General features: G+C 49.4%; 1 protein-coding gene across 1 annotated transcript; it reads left to right on the top strand.

Moving 5' to 3' along the window:
* Positions 1–4721: 4721 nt before the first annotated feature.
* TMEM247 (transmembrane protein 247) lies at positions 4722–8998 on the top strand. Its single transcript, XM_035000561.1, has 3 exons — positions 4722–4838; positions 5402–5740; positions 8810–8998. Exons 1-3 carry the CDS (start codon positions 4722–4724, stop codon positions 8996–8998), a joined length of 645 nt encoding a protein of 214 aa, XP_034856452.1.
* The last annotated feature ends 9910 nt before the right edge of the window (positions 8999–18908 follow it).

The raw sequence follows: 18908 nt of genomic DNA, 5'->3' as shown, positions 1-18908 counted from the left end.
GCACTTCTGAAAAATGACGTAAAATAGTCCAGGAAAAGTTCTGCGTGCCCGGTACGTGGTTAGTGCCCAAGAAATGTAAGCTCTTGTTGGTGTGATGAGTATGACCCTCTTATGCACCAGTACACCTAAGCTCAAGGGTCCCAGAGCCACAACACTGGATCTGAGGCAGCCAGGAAGGCAAGAAGACATTTCAGCAGGAAGCCTTCCATCGTGGACTGAAGTAAAGAGACTATTGCAGACTGGGGAGGGGGTCCGAGAAGGGGGGGATGAGGTGTAGGGTGGATATGACCCAGTGGCTCCAGGATCCCTGCCTGTCCTCAATTAGACCAAGTTATGTACCCTAAACGTCCTTCACCTACACTGAGCAAAGCTCTCTCATCCAGATTCCTTTTAAAATCTTTAATTGAGAATGTAATATAGGCACACGATTTTTTTAAAACGTCAGAGTACAAAAATGCTATGCAGTTCAGACTGTCTCCCTCTACCCCAAACCCCCAACCCCTCAGCTCTCCCACCTCAGAGACAGCCACCATGAACCAATTTACTAGGTATTTTTCCGGGCGTATTTTAGGCATACCCAAGTATAATGTGTTTTCATCTTTTAATACATATGGGAGTCCTGTTTTTGCTTTTCCACTGAATAATATATCTTGGAGAGCATGCCATATTTGCGCTGATGCCTCTCCCTTATTCATTTTTTTCTTAAGTCTTATTCTTTTTTAAGTACGCATAGTATTCTTTTTTTTAAGATTTTATTTATCTGAGAGAGAGCATGAGCGCAGGGAAGAAGGCAGAGGGAGTGGGAGAAGCAGGCTCCCCGCTGAGCCGGGAGCCCAATGCGGGGCTCGATCCCAGGACCCTGGGATCATGACCTGAGCCGAAGGCAGACGCTCAACCGACTGAGCCACCCAGGTGCCCCTAAATGTGCATAGTATTCTTGTCATGAGTACAGCACAGATTATTTAGCCAGAGATCTTCTGATGGAAATTTAACTTTTTCCGCAGTCTTTTCCTATCATAAACAATGACGTCATAAATATCTACTGTACATACTGACTTCTTTATTTTCACGAGGTAAAAAAATCATCTCACCTCTTAGAGTTGGAGCCCCAACGATTGTCCTTATGATCTAATATAAAAACACCGGGGAAGGAGATGGGAAACCTGCATTCCAGTCCTGTCTCTGCCAATAATGTCCTTTCCCTTCAGACGCCAATCTCCTCACCTCCCTGTGGGTGACTCAGGTTCCTTGCTTGTCAGGCAATAATTGTACCTGCTTTAAAATTGCCTCACCAGGGCATTCTGAGAATCAAATGAGACAATGTACATGAAAGCTTTTGAGCGCTGTGCTAATACCCAAGTCTCTCATCTGGTTATTGGCCAACCCTCGAATTGATTTGTTGCTCTATGAATGTGCCCATAAATAACATGGTGCCGGCCGCACCCAGTACCCCTTCTAAAGGAAACCTATCCCCCCGCCCCCACCACGGCTCCTGCTTATGGACAACTGGAGGCTGCTTACACATCCCTGCCTTCCCTGACCTCTACTTCTCCACCTCCGCGCTGAACCTGGCTGAGCACGCTGGGAGCACCATAGGCTTCCCAGTGGCTTGAATGAGGAGCTCTGTCCAAATAGAGATAAACCAAGTCATTCTGACTCTTGCCTTTGGAAAAGTCTACTAGGAAGTCAAGAGTGACTAAGATAGTTAGGACAAGCAGAAGACAGAAGATGCAGAGAGAGGCCACGCAGTCAGGACCCCGATGGGCCATTCGAAGCTGCAGTTACCAGTAAGCTGAAATTGAGAGGAAGCAGAAACCCCAAATACACTGAAGCTATGACGATGGGCCCCAACACTTCATCATCCTGCCCTGTAGCCATACCATTTACCCTATGGCTTTCCAGTTCTTTCCACTAAAAAGGCAGAATACATTTCTCCATCCTTTGACTTTGAGTTTGGCTAGATCATTGGCCAAAGCCAATAGTATAAGATGGAGGTGATGGTGTACCAATTCCAAGGCCTCTCGTGCTCCTTCCATTGCCATGAAAAGAGCATTCCCAGGCTAACCCACTGTTCCCAAGAAGAGGATGAGGGACATGTGGAACGAAGTTGCCTGGGACAAGCCCCCTAGTTGAGCCCAGCCTAGATCAGCCAACTCTTAGATGCCTGAGCTACATAAATGTTTATTGTTTTATATTTCTGAGATTCTATAGTTGTTTGATGGATAGCTGGTACAACTGCCCATCATACTTATTATGCTTTTTAGTACTTGGTGATTTTTAAGGACAGTTCATTAGTTGATCATACATCATTGTTTCTTTGGGTAGGTCTCTCCTAGTTAACGCCAGATTTAGCAAATAAAAATACAGGATCTCCACTTAAATTTGAATTTCAGAAAAACAAGGAATACTTTTTTAATATACGAACATCCCATGCAATTTTTAGGACATATTTATACAAAAAAATTATCTACTTGCAATCCAAATTTAACTGGGCATCCTGTGTTTATCTAGCAACCCTACTTCTAGTGCTTGAGGCAATATCAACATCTGACTCAGTAACTGTGAGCCGGCTCCCCTGGTCATCATCATAATGGTGGGAGGCAAAAGCCACGGTTTTCAAACTGTAAGATTTGCAAGATGGTAGATGGTAAGCACTCTCTTTTCTCCAGTGACAACCCCACCCCCTACGATGATGGTGATGATGATGATTTCTAGCCCCCACATAGGCAGGTAGCGGGCAAATACACTCTGTTTTCATATCAGGGCTACAGTGCAGTGAAGTGGTAAATCTTGCCCCCATTTATAAATGAGGACACTGAGCCCCAGATGAGTAGAATAACTTGCCCTTGGCCACACAGCTAGTGAGCGTAGTAAAGCTGAAACTCAGATGCAATCCTTTCTTTTTCCATAATGTAATTTTGCCTCCAACTACTGAAAAGGTGTTCTGTCATTTTCACAAATGTGAAGATAGCAAAGTATATTCCCCAGCCTCCCGGTTTCTTTGTTGGTCCCACTCAATCCATTCTGTGAATCCTAGGGGAGTTGTATTCATGTCCCAGGGCTTCCACAACAAAGTAAAAAAAAAATAATAAAAAATAATAATAAAAAAATAAAATAAAAAAAAGCACCACAGACTGGGGGGCTTAAACAACAGAAATGTATTTTCTCACAGTTCTGGAGGCTGGATGTCAAGGTGTCAGCAGAGTTGGTTCCTTCCAAAGGCTCTGAGGGAAGGGTCTGTTCCAGCCCTGCGGTCGGTAATTTTGTCTCAACCTGACTGGGCCATGGGTGCCCAAACTACTTCTCGGTGTGTGTGTGTGTGAGGGTATTTCTGGAAGAGATTAGCATTGGAATTGGTGGGCTGAGTAAAGTAGATGGCCCCACCCATTGTGGATGGGCATCATATAATCCTTTGAGGGCCTAAATAGAATAAAACCCTGGGAGAGGGGCACCTGGGTCGCTCAGTCAGTTAAGCGTCCGACTCTTGATTTCAGCTCAGGTCACGATCTCAGAGCCCCCTAAAGGATGGGTGTGTGAGGATCTTACCTTGGGGCAGAACCTCAACTCCATTGGGTTCTGCACCCAGAAGGGAGTCTGCTTGAGGATTCTCTCTCTCCCTCTCCCTTTGTCCTCCCCCTCTCTTCTCGCTCTCTCTCAAATGAATAAATAAATCTTTAAAAACAATTTAAAACAGGGCACCTGGGTGGTTCAGTCAGTTGAGCATCCGATTCCTGATTTCGGCTCAGGTCATGATCTCGCAGTCGTGGGATCGAGCCCTGAGTCGGGCTCAGCATTCAGTGTGGAGTCTGCTTCAGATTCTTTCTCCCTCTCCTCTCTTTCCCCCTCTGCCCCTTCCCACTCCCACTTGGTTCTCTCTGCCTGACTGCTTGAGCTGAGCTATCAGTCTTCTCCTGGCCATGGACTGGGACTTAAACCCGCAGCGCTCCTGCCTAGTAGACCCTTGGACTAGGACTGGAATTTACACCACCAGGTTTCCTGGGGCTCCCACTCACACACAGCAGATCATGCCACTCCCGCTCAGCCTCTACAAGCGCATGAGCCAATTTCTTATAATAAATCATATATATATGTTCTGTTTCTCTGGAGAACACTGATAAAACAACACCTCTCTCCTTGGTTTGTAGATGGTCATCTTCTCCCTATGTTCACTCCATCTTCCTTTGTGCATGTCCATGCCCAAATTTCCTCTTCTTGCAAGCACATCAGTCATATTGGATTAGAACCTACCCTAATGACCTCATTTTAACTTACTCACTTCTAGAAAGGCCCTAGCTCTAAATAAGGTCACATTCTAAGGTACTGGGTGTTAGGGCTTCAATATATGAATTTGGGGGCAGACACGATTCAGCCTAAAGCAGGATTTGAGGAGCTAACTGTAACTCATCCCAATACAGTCTGCCTTTAAAAGAGGGACCCAAGGGAGGAGATTTCCAATGATAGAACTCTGGATTTCAAGTGGTGGAATTCTAGTGTCTAAAGCCGTCCCTAGGGTGGCAAAGGCCCATCCTACAGTTCCTAATAATGGGCCTCAAAGGTGTGTCATAGCCTCTGCCAGAGGGGCCCTAGCAACTAGTAGAATGTGGGTTATTATGAGGACAGGGGATTGTGATGGTGGCCCAGCTGTGGAATCTGGTGAGACCAAATGTTAGTACCTTAAAAGATATCCTTTGGCCCCAGTTGGCAGCATTGTGGTTTTCTGGATGGCAGCAGAGGACCGAGAAATGATGGAAGCCCGGGGAGCAGGAGAAAGCTGCCCAACTTTCCCCAAGGCGGTGCCTGATGACCCCATGTCTGAAGGGAAATCAAGGGCTTCTTTGGTAAGGGGGGGGGGCTCGTTTCACTGCCCCCACCTGCCCCTACATGGGGAGGAGAGTATCGTGGGGACATGTGATAGGAGCTGAGTGCTAGGAGATCCCAGAGAGCTGCGAAGAAGAGCAAGTCATGTGCACCCCACCCCCACAACTGGCCCCCGGCTGTCACCAGGGACTAGGTAGCCCTTAATAAGATTGTGAAGTCACTCGAGGCTGGCCCCATTCAGGGCCCTGTCCTCCCTCTGTGAAAGGGACCTGGCTCCCCCATAGCCCTTGTGTTGGTCCCCTACATTTAGGTTCCTCCCTCTGTAGCCCCAGGAGGACTGGGTGTCTAATTGTCTCAAAGTTAGAGTGGGGGTGGGAAAGTTACCAGGAAGATAGACTTCTGCCTCAACTCCTCAAGCCACCCCTTGCAACTTGAGGGCACCCTTCCTTCATGTCAGGGCGCCCTCCCCTTCCCTATAACTCCCAGTGAGTGCACCTCTGGGTAGAACTCAGCCTAGATCCTTACAGGGCCAGCCCCAGGCCCACTCTTCATTGTCCCCTGAATCGCCCCGTCACTGCTCCAGGAGGCAGAGTCCCCGAAGCCAGACTCTTCCCACGACCACCTGGAGGAGATGGAAGCTTGCGAGGACGGAGGCTGCCCAGGGCCACCCAAGTCACCGTCCTCCAAGGCCAGCTCCACCACCAAGGGCCAGGCGGGCGACGGACCTGAACTCGGGGAGCTGCCCCCCGCTCCGGCCGCCCCGGAGACCCCGCGGGCCGAGCGCAACACCGAGCTGGAGCTGGAGAAAGTGCGCATGGAGTTCGAGCTCACGCGGCTCAAGTACTTGCACGAGGAGAACGAGCGCCAGCGGCAGCACGAGGAGGTGATGGAGCAGCTGCAGCAGCAGGTGACGCCCCGCCTGGTAGGTGACCGGGAAGTAGGCAACCCGAGGGTCAGGGGCACCCGTCCCTGCCCTGCAGGGGGAGCCCACTGACCTGCTTTGCCCCTGCATCCCGCCTGGGTCCAGAGATGGGCTGCCGGCTGCTTCGGAGGTTCCTGCTGAGCTGAGATCAGAGGTTCCTGCTGAGCTGAGATCAACTCTTTAAGGAGAGCTGACCCTGGGAGGGGCCCCGGAACCACCCGCCCACCCGCCTGCCCTGCCCACCGCTTTCCTTCTCAGGGAAAAGTCCTCCACGTTCCCTGTGACTGGACTTCCTCCGTTCTCTAGTCCTCTCTACATCTCGTTTCAGAGATGGGAGCCCTACGGCAGTCTGCCCAGGGATTTTGATAAAACCATCACCCCTCCCCCGCCCTTATCAGAGCTGCGTTTGTTCTGTTGGATTACTCTGTCTTGTTGCCATCTAAAATTTAGACCTCTCTAGCCAGGAAATGGACCACTCTCCCCTAATCTGTATTAAATGGGGGATGAGAAAGCCTAGTTTCAGTCAAATGGGGTGGGAAATGCTTAGCCCTGTGAGACCGGGCCACTCTAAGTCCTAAATAACGAAAAGATGCCATTGTTGAAAGCATGTTGCCTGGGCTTTAAAATCAGTCCCGGTTAAAACTCTGGCTCTACCATGTATAAACCGCATGGTATTGGGCAAGTTACCAATCCTCCTTGAGCCTAGGTGTGCTTGTCTAGAAAGTAGTCCCTGCCTAATAGGGCCCTATCAAGGAGTGAGGGAGGGCATGCATGTGAGGCACTTTGTGATGAGCCTGGCACATTAGGTAAGCACTCAATAAATGTTAGCTATTACCATTTTTATGTACTCATGCAATTCACTTCTTGACCCAAATGCAACAACTTACATTCATCACTTTTCAATTTTATTGGAATGTAATGTATTAGCTATGCTTCCCAGCTCTGAGTCATCCTCACTTCTGAGAAACTTGCCTTCTGTCTTTATCCAAGTCATTGCTATAATTGTTGAGGAGGATATGACCTAAAGTAAATACCACTAAAAGATCTCCCTACAGGTTAGCAATGTTCCATTAATCAGCACCCTTGGGTTACATTTTATCCAGCTCACATTTCTCTACCTTGTCCAAAAAACTATCTTGAGACACCCTGTCAGATGGTTTCCCAGAATTAAGATATTACGCTACCTATAGCATTTCCCTAAATGACTGGTCCTTTTTTTTTTTTTTTTTTTTAAGAAAAGGAGATTGGTTTTGCATGATTTGTTTTCAGTGAACACATGCTGGGTTTTAACAATTATCTTTTTTTTTCTTGCTCACAAAATACCTGCTTAATTATACACTGAATGGGTTTGCTGAGCCAAGCTTATTGACCTGGGATCTCCGGAATCCATCTTTTTTCCCCTCCTTTTAAAAATCTAGAAAATATTGCTCGTCTCTAAGATTCTGGCACATTTCCTGAGATTTTTTTTTTTATTTCTCAATAATAAGTTCCATTTCCAAGCTTGGGGTTTTGTTCTCAGTATCGTGGGATAAAATGTGTCCCGAGTTCGAACCTGAAATCCTTAAAGCACCTGTGGTTAAGATATTATGCCTTTGCTCTATGCCTCCTTCTAACCATATTTGTTTTCCTTTTTTTAGTTTGAAAATCTTACTCTTGTTGGATGAGCTGGAAGCCTTTGGTGTATAGTCTTATCTGCTGTCTGTCTTCTGCTCAAAAGATAGACCATTGAAAATGTTGTGAAAAGTCTAAAAGGTCTCACAAATGCATGTTTGGTTGTCAAAATCATAGTTATCACCCATGAGCATTTCAGACTAGAAACACATGCTGGCTGCTTTGGGCGGCAGAAGTCCACAGACCACCCGCTCAGCCACCCCCCCCCACCCCGCCCCATTAGAACCCTGGGTTTCTTCCTCTGGTCTTTAACCTGCCTTGCTATTCACCTTAGAAATGGCATCACTGGAGTCATTTTCTGCCCCCTCGGGTTTATTGATTTGCCCTCACATTTTCTGTAGTTGTGCAAACAATGGTGTATCCACAACCCCGGTCTTTGGTAATCGTTTACAAAGTGTTTTATGTTTTGTCCATTTATTGGCAGGTGGAAAGCTGACTTGATGTTTAAGCCCCCTCCCCACTCTCTCTTTTTCTGGATGAATGGGTGGGTAGATAGATTTCACTGTACTGAAAACTACCTCTGTGAGTATGTTTCTAGCTAGCTTAGGGCATCCGGTCCCTGCCATCTGCCTGCTTACAAAAAGCATGGCATGATTTTAAAAGATATTTTAAAGAATAAACCATGGGTGATGCCTTCTTAACTATAGATCAAAATAGTTACGTCAGCTTTTGCTATGCTTATATGTTGATGCTTTCCACAGTTAAAATGGGGGCTTGTTGGACCTCAATTATATAGATTCCAGAAATGAGCAATATGCAGGCAGAATCAGCTAGACAACTCAAGCTGCTTTCCCCAGGCTCGATACTGGGAGGGTTCAGGGGGGCCCTATCACCTGTCTCTGACCACCCGTCCCCCAGGGAGACCCAACCTCAGGCCGGTAGACCACAGACAGATCCTGTGAGACATTTGCCAGGACAAAGAGAGTCAGAAACAGGCATTTGAGCCCAAGGGACACCCTCTCATTGTGCCACTGTGCAGAGAACAAGGCTGAGTGTCAGGGCAAGCCATCCAGAGAACATTCCCAAGAGCGGCATGCAGATCTGGGGATCTCAGAGTCAGAGAGAGTCTGCCACCTGCGTGACTCAGAGGCAGCAGAGAACGCGGAGAAAGGATGGTGTTGCCTGGTGCCGGAGTCAGGAGGGATAAGGGCAGACTGAAGAAGTGAAAACCCACGAGGTCCCTCTATGTGCCCATGACCTTGCTAGGAATGTTTCATTCTTGGCCCACTCTTCCTCCCATAGTCTGTGAGGGGGGCACGGTGACCCTTCCCTCAGGTGAGGAGGATGACCTGCTCAAGGTCAAATTCCAGAAGGGACAGGAGCAGGACTGACACCCAGACCTGCCTGGCCACCGAGCAGTGAAGTTTGGCCAGCGACACTCTCTTCTTTCCCCCACAGTTCTCGGGAGGCCTCCAGGACCTCCTGCTCCCCCAGAACCAGTTTGCCATGTTCCTGTACTGCTTCATCTTTATACACATAATCTATGTCACCAAGGAGATGATCTTCTTTCTCTTCTCCAAGCACTACCTGTTCTGCATCGCGGCCATTTTGCTCTGTTTGATTAAAACTTTATGGTCATACTTCTAGGTGCTCTTCTCCCTCCATCACCGGGAACCCCCATGCTAGCGGGTCACTAGGACACAATCCAAGTTAGCCCCCGGCCTCCGTCCCTCCTCCTTCCCTCACATGAGCCTCCCTCCAATCAGAGCTTGCTGTTAGGAAAGGCTCTGCTGTCAACCATTTACACTTTAGTGGGAAGAAATGTGTTCAGGCCTTGTACGAAGCCTGAGTTCTCAGTGTGGATGAAGATGCTTTGTGCCCTGAGGGGAGGATTTCAGAAGTGACCAAGCTAGGGAGGTATCTAGAGGGAGAAGTGGTTTGGGGTTTCTAGAATCACAGAAATCATATCATGACCAGGTTGGTTTAGGATCCACCACATCTACTCACTTGCACAGATCTTCTCTGAGGTGTGGGGTGCTGTGGTAGGCTTGGGGGTAAGTCCCCCCAAAGATGTGCACATCCCAATGCCCGGAACCTGTGAATATATTACCTTATATAGCAAAAGAGACTTGAAAAGGTGATTAAGTTAAAGACCTTACAATGGGGAGATGAGCCTGGATTATTCTACAGTCCCAATTAAGGCAGTCCCTGACCAGTGAAATTGCTCTAGGAAATCAGAGAAGACCCAGGCTGCTTTTTGCCCCACTTTCTTAGCACTCGGCTTTTATTCTCCTCACACATGGCCTTCAGCCTCATGATCTTAAAATGGCTGCTGTAGCTCCAGGTATCAAATCCACAACTCCAGGTCAGAAAAGAGAGGGAAAAGCAGGGGCTGCTTTTAAAAGCTTTCTAGGAAGACTCACTTAGAGACTTCAGCTTATATCTCATTGGTCAGATTGGGTCATGGGGCTGCTCCTAGCTGCAGGGCATCTGAGGGGGTAAGTTTTTCACCTGGGCACTGTTGCAGCCTTGAACAAAATTAGGATTCTGACAGTGTGGGGAGAGGGAGGGATGGATATTGAATAAGCGAATAACTATGTCTACCATGGTAGACTTAGACCTAACTTGCACTCCCCCAGCCCCACGCCAGTCTTGGTGGGGGTAAGACACGGGGCAGGGCATGGGTGTAGCCAATCCAGGCCTGGCCCACTGCAACACTACCGCCCCAAGCCTTCATTTACCACAGCAGGAAGGCCATGGTTTTCTCTGGACTCCTGACTACAACAGCTCTGCCTTTATCCTGACCTCTGCCTGAGGCCCCAGGATCTTATACATCCAGGTAGCAGCCCGGCCTGGGACCTGGGACTCCAAGGGTACGCCCCTCTGTGCTGAGTGCCCTCAGCAAAGCTGCAAGAGGCAAATTTGCTCCTAGAGTCCCTCCCTCTCCTGAGTCCCAGAGTCCACAGAACGGAGCCCAGTGCCTCCCACCCCCATCTCTCTGGTCAGCCCATGCACACTGAGCTGCTAAAGATTGAGGGTGTAACAGATCCTGCCCGTTACAAAGATTCACTCAGCTTTAGGCCCGACAATCAAACACCAGTAGTAAAGTTTCAGGCAGGCTTAGGGAGGAAAAGAAGGAAGAATCCTTCCTGCTCCCCAGATGGAATCACACAGGTTGTACCCCCAAGCCTGAGGACAATACGAGAGCCCTGGAGACTGCTGGTATCTGCAGGAGGGAAGAGGGGACAGGCTTGGCTCCAAAGGCCACTTCTCAGCCCTGTCTGTTTCTAATCCCACCTTAGCAGGTGACTGCCAGCAAGTTGGTTGAGGTTTCCAGTCTTCACTTGGATGACCTGTAAATTAAACTCTAACTCAGTGGGGGGAAAAAAACAGGACCAAAGCCTAGGGTCTGACTTCAGAAATTCTAATTTAATTGATCTGATCTACGGTTCAGTCACTTCAAAAGTGCCTGAGCTGATTGCAAAGTGCAGCTGCATTACAAAACCTAAATCCTTGCTACTCAGGATCCGAAGACCAGCCTCTTCAGCATTGCCTGGGGCATCTTAGAAATGTAGCATCCTAGGCCCGCCCACCCCCAACACATCCCAACATCTGGCACAGCCCAGGGTGGCCTGGCGTCTGCCCCTCCTCCCTCTGTGCCTTCAGGAGCCCTTGCTCTGGGCTTCTGAGGAACCAAAAGATCTCTCCCAGCACTCAGGGATTTACCAGAAACTTCCGGAATCCCCCCAGGCCTGTCTCTGCCTCTGTCCCTTTTTTGATCTAGCTCCTTTTTGTGTGTGTAGCTTGGGAGAATCTTGCTAATATGCATTCATTCATTATTTAAAGGTTGCCACTGTTCCTTCAGGAAGGTTAAGCATGATTAAAAGATGGGATTTTTCCACAGGGCACAGCAGAAAGCTAGGGCTCCCGCATTTTTAAGCTGTTTTGGCCAAGCCTTGTTGCATAATTTAAAGTCTGTGACTTATTTAGATTTAATTAGCCCAAGGGGCAACAGCTGAGGTTCACTAGTCAGTATTTATTAAGCACCCTCAAAGGGTTTGGGAGCTCTTTAGAGCAAAGAGCAGGATCAGCTTTGGACTCACACATTTCCCACACTAAGCAGGAGGGCTTACAGATCCTGCCAGCAGGTAGCATTTTTGTTTCTCAAGGAGAACAAAGGAGTGGCATCAAAGGGCCTGTGGTCACAGGACAAATGCCCGCAGAAGCCTTCTCCTCAGCCCCGAATCGGTGGGGTGAGCCCCGTCCCAGGGCTGTAGTGACAGGTAAGTAAATGGAGAGCCATACAAGTGAGAGGTGCTAGTAAAGAGAGGAGCAGGGAATGTGTAGAGATCACCACCAGACCCGAAGAGCCAGGTGAAGTGGAGAGGACAGGCTCCCGATTTGTGGGGCCCAGTGCAAAAGGACAATGCCAGGTCCCATGTTCAAAACCTATTAAGAATTTCAAGGCTGCGGCAGCAGAGCCTGAAACCAAATGTGCCCTCCACCCCCATGATGGCGGGGGGGGGGGGGTCCCCCTGAGCACAGCTGGTGCCACAGCCCCCGTGGTTGGCCCATGAGGCCAGCCCTGGAGTAGACGGAGGAGACCCTCAGGGTATGGCTCCTTTTGTGATGCTTCTCAATCCCACCCTGAGAGAGAATATATCCCTGGCTACCCTATCGGCCAGAGGGAGGGCAGAGGGTTCCGTGCCCTTTGAAAAGGTGTGGGGACCCCTGGAGCAGAGCCAGGGGTGGAGGAGGCTGCGTCTGGTGATCTGTGGGGAGGACAGGCCTTCTCTCGGGCCAAGTGGGCCCCTTGTCCAACCGCCAGCTCTAGAAGCCCAGTCTGACGGAGCAGGAGGCGGCTCCAGGCTGTCAGGCCCTGCTCCAGGCCCGCAGCTGCAAGTCACAGGGCTGAGGAAACCCCAGGCTTTCCGACTCTGACTCTAGGGCATTACCCCTCCTGGCCTCTGCCCCCAGCCCATTCAGCCGATCATTTTTCTCTGGGCTAGAAAATCCCAAAATAAGAGAATAAAGTTACACTCTTAACCCCTATGAGCCTCTCTTGTATCAAATGACACAGTCGCTTTCCTTCAAACTTCTCATCAAAGGAGGCTTTGTAGGGTCCTGGCGCAGAGAGCAGGCCTTGGAAGACGGCCACCAAAGCCGTGCAGAAAGTGCTGAGCAAGGCAACCCTGGATTGAGAAGGGGGTTGCTGGGGCGCGGTGTTTCAGGAGCTGCTCTCCAGCCCAGGAAGGGCCAGTGCGGGACCTCCCAAAAGTGGAGCCGCTCTTCTCCCCGGTACCCCGCCCAAGCTCCGGGCGCTGGCTAATAGTGTGGCTGCGGGGAGCCCCCCACTGCTGGAGACGTACCAGTGCTTAACAAATAAATGAACAAGCCAGGGAAGGAAAGGATGCAGTGGGCAACCTGAGAAAGGCTCCGTGGGCTAAAGCGTTCTGTGAAGGCTTACGGGAGAGGGGGGAAGGGCGCACACACTTACTCAGTGCCCCCTGGGGACTCTGCCCTGTCCAGTGCACTCTGTGTCATAGCATTTCATCCAGAGGCCACTCCCCAGGGAGCACTATTACCATCCCCACTTTACATCTGGGAAAACCCACTCAGAGAGGTTCAGGAGTTGCCTGAGCTAACTCAGCCAGAAGGTGGCAGAGACCACGTGTGGCAAGGAGAAGGAGCCGAAAGTTGATGTTAAAAAAAAAAAAAAAATCTATGTCTTGTGTACTTGGGTTTGTGGATGAAGATTCAGAGCTGCTTGGATAACACACATGAAGAATGCTGTTACTGTATTTCAAGTGGTATGGTGCGGACCCACTGGGTCTCTCCAAGTATGTATACTTAGGGGAAGCAGCTTTAAAGGTATTGGCTTAAAAAGCTACCTTTTAATTCTACCCAGTTTCTCATTTCCTCCCACCAAAGGCTGTGGAGGGAAATGTCTTTGAGGGAGGACAAGGATGGAAGTCCTCACTCACTGGCCCACCTGTTCCACTCACACCCACCATTTTCTTGAGAGGTGAGTGGGACATCCACGCTCAAAGCCCTGGAGAGCTTCCTCTGGACCCCACCCGACATCTACTGGGTCCCCCAAGTCAGGTGAGGGAGTCTGCAGCTGGCCCGGGGGGTCTTCTCTCTTCAATCAGCCATGCCTGGCTCTGTGAAGACCAGGATACCATGGCAGGTGTACGAAAGAGGAGGGAGGTGGTCAGACCCAGAGAGAAATCTTAGCGTTCACTCTCACTGACGTTCACTTCTGGGTGATATTTGTGTCCTCACAAACACAAAGCACCCTCCCAACTCCCCCACCCAGCCCATTTCAGAACTTGACTGAGTGGGTTCCTAGGAAATGATGAGCTTCGACTGGAAGACTCTGGAAGCATAGCAAAGTATAGAAAGCTCACCTGCTTTCAGCTATTGGCCTACCTTCAGAGGAACTCCAGATAATTGCCCTAAGCAAACCACACAGTGCAGGACAACCCTGATTCTCAAAACAGATCAGCTAGGGCAGGAGTCAAAACCTGGCATGCCCGGAGGGCCCACGTGGGGCAGGTAAAACAGGGAAGCTGGCCAGGTGTGGCTACCCGGAAATGATGAGCCCATGTGGAGGCAGCCCCCACTCGCCTCCCTCCCACCCATTTTCACCCTGTCAGGATGCTGACCCTGTGTCCAGTTCAAGGACAGCCAGGAATCCAATCTTTTTATGTGATACCTGCTGATAGTGAACTGAGTTGGTTCCTTTTTTTTTTTTTTTAATTTTTAAATTGTTTTAGCCAGGGGCACCTGGGTGGCTCAGTCGTTGAGCGTCTGCCTTCGGCTCAGGTCATGATCCCAGGGTCCTGGGATCGAGCCCCACATCCGGCTCCCTGCTCTGCGGGAAGCCTGCTTCTCCCTCTCCCACTCCCCCTGCTTGTGTTCCCTCTCTCGCTGTGTCTCTCTCTGTCAAATAAATAAATAAAATCTTTAAAAAAAAAAAAGTTTTAGCCATACTGTGGACCTAACAAAAGTCCATGGGCCCACTGGCTCAGAGCCTCTGAACTTGCGATGTGATTTCCTTTATGGTAGAGTCTCTGTTTCACTCAGAGACCAGCTAGGGGATTTATTTAAACAGAAAGCTCTCCTGGTACAAAAATAGAACGTGATTCACTCCAGCAGTGTTTAAGCATGGAAGCAGCAGCGAGGGATCTTTCTGCCCTCCACAACTGTCTCGCCTTGAGGTGTTTTAAGAGACAGATCTCTTAATGCATTTCAAATCCAGTTAGAGTGGCAAAAATCTAATTTCCCTACAACTTCTTGAAGGAAGATGGGAATTTGGCTCAAGCCTGGATCAGGACTAAAGCAGGGGCAATGCAGTGGCCTGGAAGTAGGGAAATGAGGCAGGAGAGTGTGTTAGGGGTGGAGGGCAAAGCTGGGTGTCCAGGCTGAGCAAGGTGGAGGGAGGCAGGCAACAGCTCTGTGAGGCTGGTCAGACAGAGTGGTGGGGCCTGGGGAGCAGAGCCAGCTAGAGAGGGGGAAGAGGGGGAGGGAGCATCATTAGTTGCCATGGCGACCGAGGAATCAGGAAAGGGGGAGAAAGAGTGAGGGGAATCTCAGAGAAGAGCTATGTTGGGCTGCTTCCTACAACCAGCTCTCTCCTCTCCACCCAGGCACCTTGTCTATGACTCCTCGTCTATGGCTCCCCTCTTATACCTCCGCCACCCGACTTGGCTCATCCCTGGCACAGATAAATTAAAAATATGTTCTCCACTGTCCTGCCCTAAAGCCTATAATTCCACCTTCAGGGCTACGCTTCTTGGATAAGGATTTGTTCCTGTTCCATTACAATCCCTCATTAGGAAGGCTAACATCCTGGATACTGATTTCTAGACTCGCCTAGGGAATGAATTTATCACACGGAGCAGGGATCTCCGCTTCAGCCAAGGCATGTCCACCAGTAGGGTTCAGACATAGCTGAACAGATACCACAAACTAGTGGGGCAGACCCCAGACAGGCCAGTCCATAGGACGGCTCCAGTGATGTGCACTGTGTATGTACAGCATTCGTTTCCCCTTGATTTTCTTTCGGGGGAGGTCCGTGTTCCCTAATCTTAGTCAGTGAAGTTCAAGGGGGCTGATTTCCGATCAAGGGTTGGCCCAAGACCCAGACCAGCCAATCAGAGCATTCCATCTCCTGGTCCGAATGATTAGTTTCTGTGCGGACACATGACGCAAGCCTGACCGATGGGCCTCAAACCTGGGACTTTTGCTAGAGCTCCTGGGAAGATAAGCTCTGAGCCAGTAGACTGTATATGCACAGAGGCTGATGGCCATCTTGTTCCACTAGGGGAAAACCTGAGTGAGAATAAAGCTTACAAAGAGAAAAACAGAGCCAAGAGGAGATAAGAAGACACTGACAGGGAGAGACGGGTGGGAAGGAGAAGGAAGGAGAAAGCGAGCCCCTTGTTGGCATGATTCGAGCCCCTGGATGTACCGGAAATAAGAGACATCCCTAAAGCTTTTCAGTTGCTGTTAACGTTGATTTGAATTGGGTATCTGTCACTTGGAGCCAAGTGTTCTGAATCACACAAGGGCTTTCCCATTTGGCTAAAGAAAAGAGGATTATATAAGTTGGAACCTGGGATTGGCAATAGCAAATGGAGGAAATATCACGGCATCTGCTCCCAGCCTGTCTGTGGAGAAAGATGTGGAGATGAACCTAAACCAGTTTAGGTGGAGTTTGGGAGACATGGCGAGAGGTGGAGTTCTCACGTACACAAACTCAGCAGGAGTTTTCTTGAGGGAAAACAGCCCTGCTCTGGGGCACCCTGAGGGGTTGGGGCATCTTGTCCAGAGTTTCCCTTGGCACTGTGGACATTTTGAGCCAAATAATTCTTCGCTTGATGGGGACTGGGGGGTAGGGGGCTGTCCTGTGCATTGCAGGATATTTAGCAGCCTCACTGGCCTCTACCCACAATAACAGGCTCCCCGTTTTGGTTGTGATAATAATAAATGTCTCCAGACATGGCCAAACGTCCCCTGGGGGTCCAAATCGCCCCCAGTTGAGAACCACTGCTCTAGTGTAAACCCCGCCCCACCATCTCCAGTATGATTAATGTCTACAGACTGAAGGCATGACGGGAAGCCAGAGAGATGGGAGAGATGGGAGAGATGGGAGAGATGACAGTGGGCCGGACGAGCCTGGTTCTTGGAGGAGGAGGTGGCATCTGAACTGGGCCACAAAGGATGGGTAGGATTTGGCTAATGGAGCTAGAAGGACAATGCCCAGACGGAGAGGAGAGGCAAGCCAGCCAAGTAGCCAGCACTCTGTAGGGGGCTCTCGCTTTCTCTGGCCCTGGTTGGCCCCACGGCACTCCTCTCCACTCTGACTGGTCTGTGAGCACCCTGCCCTGGCCTACAGAGGCCCTGCACAGAAGAATGAGAAGGAAGTTCTTTCAACAGCTCAAAGGAGGCTGGACCAAAAGGAGGAGGAAGGCTCTGAGAGAAGAGCCTGGACCTGGAGACGGACTGCAGCCCGCGTGCCTGGGTTCGGATCACTGCTGTTGCTGCCCCTGGGCAGAAAGGCCCTGAGGATAGACGACCACCCCTCAGGGAGGCCCCTCTGCCCAGAGCCCCGCCCCCTCCTGCGAAGAGACCTTCAGAACCTCCAGGACCCACTTGCCCCCATCACTTCCCTTCCTTTGCCCATCCATCCAGCCGTGGACCAGTACAAACCAGGGCGCAGGAGGTCTTGGGGTACCCAAAGATCGTCACAGGGCACGTATTTGCGTGTGGGTCATTTTAAGAGCCTCACAGGATGAGCCCTCAACGTCCACAAGGGCTTTCCCCTGCAAGTGTCCTGCCCGAGCTCACGGAGGTCAGCGGTCATGGTCCAGGGATGCTGCTGGTTCCCCTCCTACTTCCCATTTCACAATCACCCTTCTCCCACCTCTCAAAAGAAAGGCACACCGCTCACCCCTTCCAAATCTTACCATGGTGCATTAACTTGGGGAAAAAATATATGGTGCAACAAAGCTACAGTCTAAATCCTGGTATCCACGTTGAGGAAAGGAATGACTAAAGACTGGGCAAATCCATGAGCTTCCAATTCTCTGCTTTCATTCAAAGTGAAGGATCTCTTCAATTGTCAGCAGATAGACTTTTAATGACCCACCCATATGATCTTTGGCATATAACTCAAAAGGAATTTATAAAATTGATTGACAAACTCCTTCTATTCCTTTGTACTTATGTATGTGAAAAGGCTTCTGAGCTCAGCTCTCGCATCTGTTAAAACACACACACACACACACACACGGATGAATTAATGCTGAACCATGACCTCATCTAGCAATGAGTAATATTCATCCATGGATATAGGAACTAATTGGGGCAGGAAAAAAACTTCATCTCATTAAGAAATGTATTTCCAATTAAGCTTTATTTTTTATGTTTCCTTAGTATCTATTAAAATTCCTAATAGCATTTGCTTTGATTAATTGTATCCTAGTTGTCATGGTACAAATCCAGACAAAATGTTTTCTAACATTTAGAATCTGTGGTCACAGGAAACAAAAAAATAATGCATTTTATATACATAGCTTTTGGAGGGAAGTATGATAAGGCGATACATAAAAGTCATTCAATCATAAAAATATATGAGGATAAATTTCTGTAGGGAAAGTAGAATGAAAATATAAACTGGAGGAGAAAAAGGAAAGATGACATCGTTCCTACTGTTAGGAACTTCACGTGTTTTTTAAAAGGATGGCAGTGGGTGTCCAACGCTATAGTATTTCATTTGGAAATATTTTTCAGAGTTCTAAAACAGTTTTATTTTTCAATGTCAATATTTGCACACCCTATGTAACTATACTATGAAAAATAAATTGAATGTTTGCTCCTACAAATGTGCAAGGGGGGTACCTAGATTTCCACGATTCTTTTAGGAGTCTGCAAGAAAAACTTTAGACACCCCCCGCCACAAGGGCCCCCAAGCCTGGCTCTTGCCTCCAAGGAACGGGGGCCTAGAATGAATGCCAAACCAACAACTTTGAATATGCTCCTAAATCTTGGGAGACTTGAGGGCATTCTCAAAGCTGGGGGGGCTCTCCCTGGCGCTGGGTTGGTGGGAAATGGGCCAAGGAGATCTCCCTCCATCCAATCAATACTTTCCTCCTGTCTTTTTTGTTTTCTCGTTTTATTTTAAGTATTCCTCTAAAATGCCATTCCCTCCACTCCAGATGCCCTGTCAGGTCGGTGTGAGCCCTGGTTTGCCCCTGCTGCCTCCACCGCTGGGTTTCTCCTCCTGGAGCGCCCACTCTGGCTGGGCCCACTTTGCACGCGTGCACACACACCCCCTCCCCCCACTGCTTCCTCCAGGTCTCTGTGGCTCTGGGCTCGTCCTCACTCCCAGCACGGCCATGAGTTCTCTTATCTGGGTCTCCAGTAAGATGGACATAGTAAGTAAGGCAGATGAAATGTGTACAGAGCCTGGCACCGAGCCTGGCCTGCAGCCAGAACTGGGCACCCAGTAGCATTCAGCAAATACTAGCTAAACGTGCGATGAAGTCTG

The sequence above is a fragment of the Mirounga leonina genome, unplaced genomic scaffold (genome assembly GCF_011800145.1).
Source record: "Mirounga leonina isolate KUSES-001 unplaced genomic scaffold, KU_Mleo_1.0 Mir_125, whole genome shotgun sequence".
NCBI lineage: Eukaryota > Metazoa > Chordata > Mammalia > Carnivora > Phocidae > Mirounga > Mirounga leonina.
The sequence above is the reverse complement of the archived record's forward strand: the minus strand, read 5'-3'. Positions and strand labels throughout refer to the sequence as shown.

What these genes read in the sequence shown, in the direction of transcription:
- TMEM247 (XM_035000561.1), top strand. Translation starts at nt 4,722, where the DNA reads ATGGCAGCAGAGGACCGAGAAATGATGGAAGCCCGGGGAGCAGGAGAA. An exon ending in GGAAATCAAGGGCTTCTTTG is followed by an intron (nt 4,839 to 5,401) that starts GTAAGGGGGGGG and finishes TCACTGCTCCAG; the next exon opens with GAGGCAGAGTCCCCGAAGCC. An exon ending in AGCAGGTGACGCCCCGCCTG is followed by an intron (nt 5,741 to 8,809) that starts GTAGGTGACCGG and finishes TTTCCCCCACAG; the next exon opens with TTCTCGGGAGGCCTCCAGGA.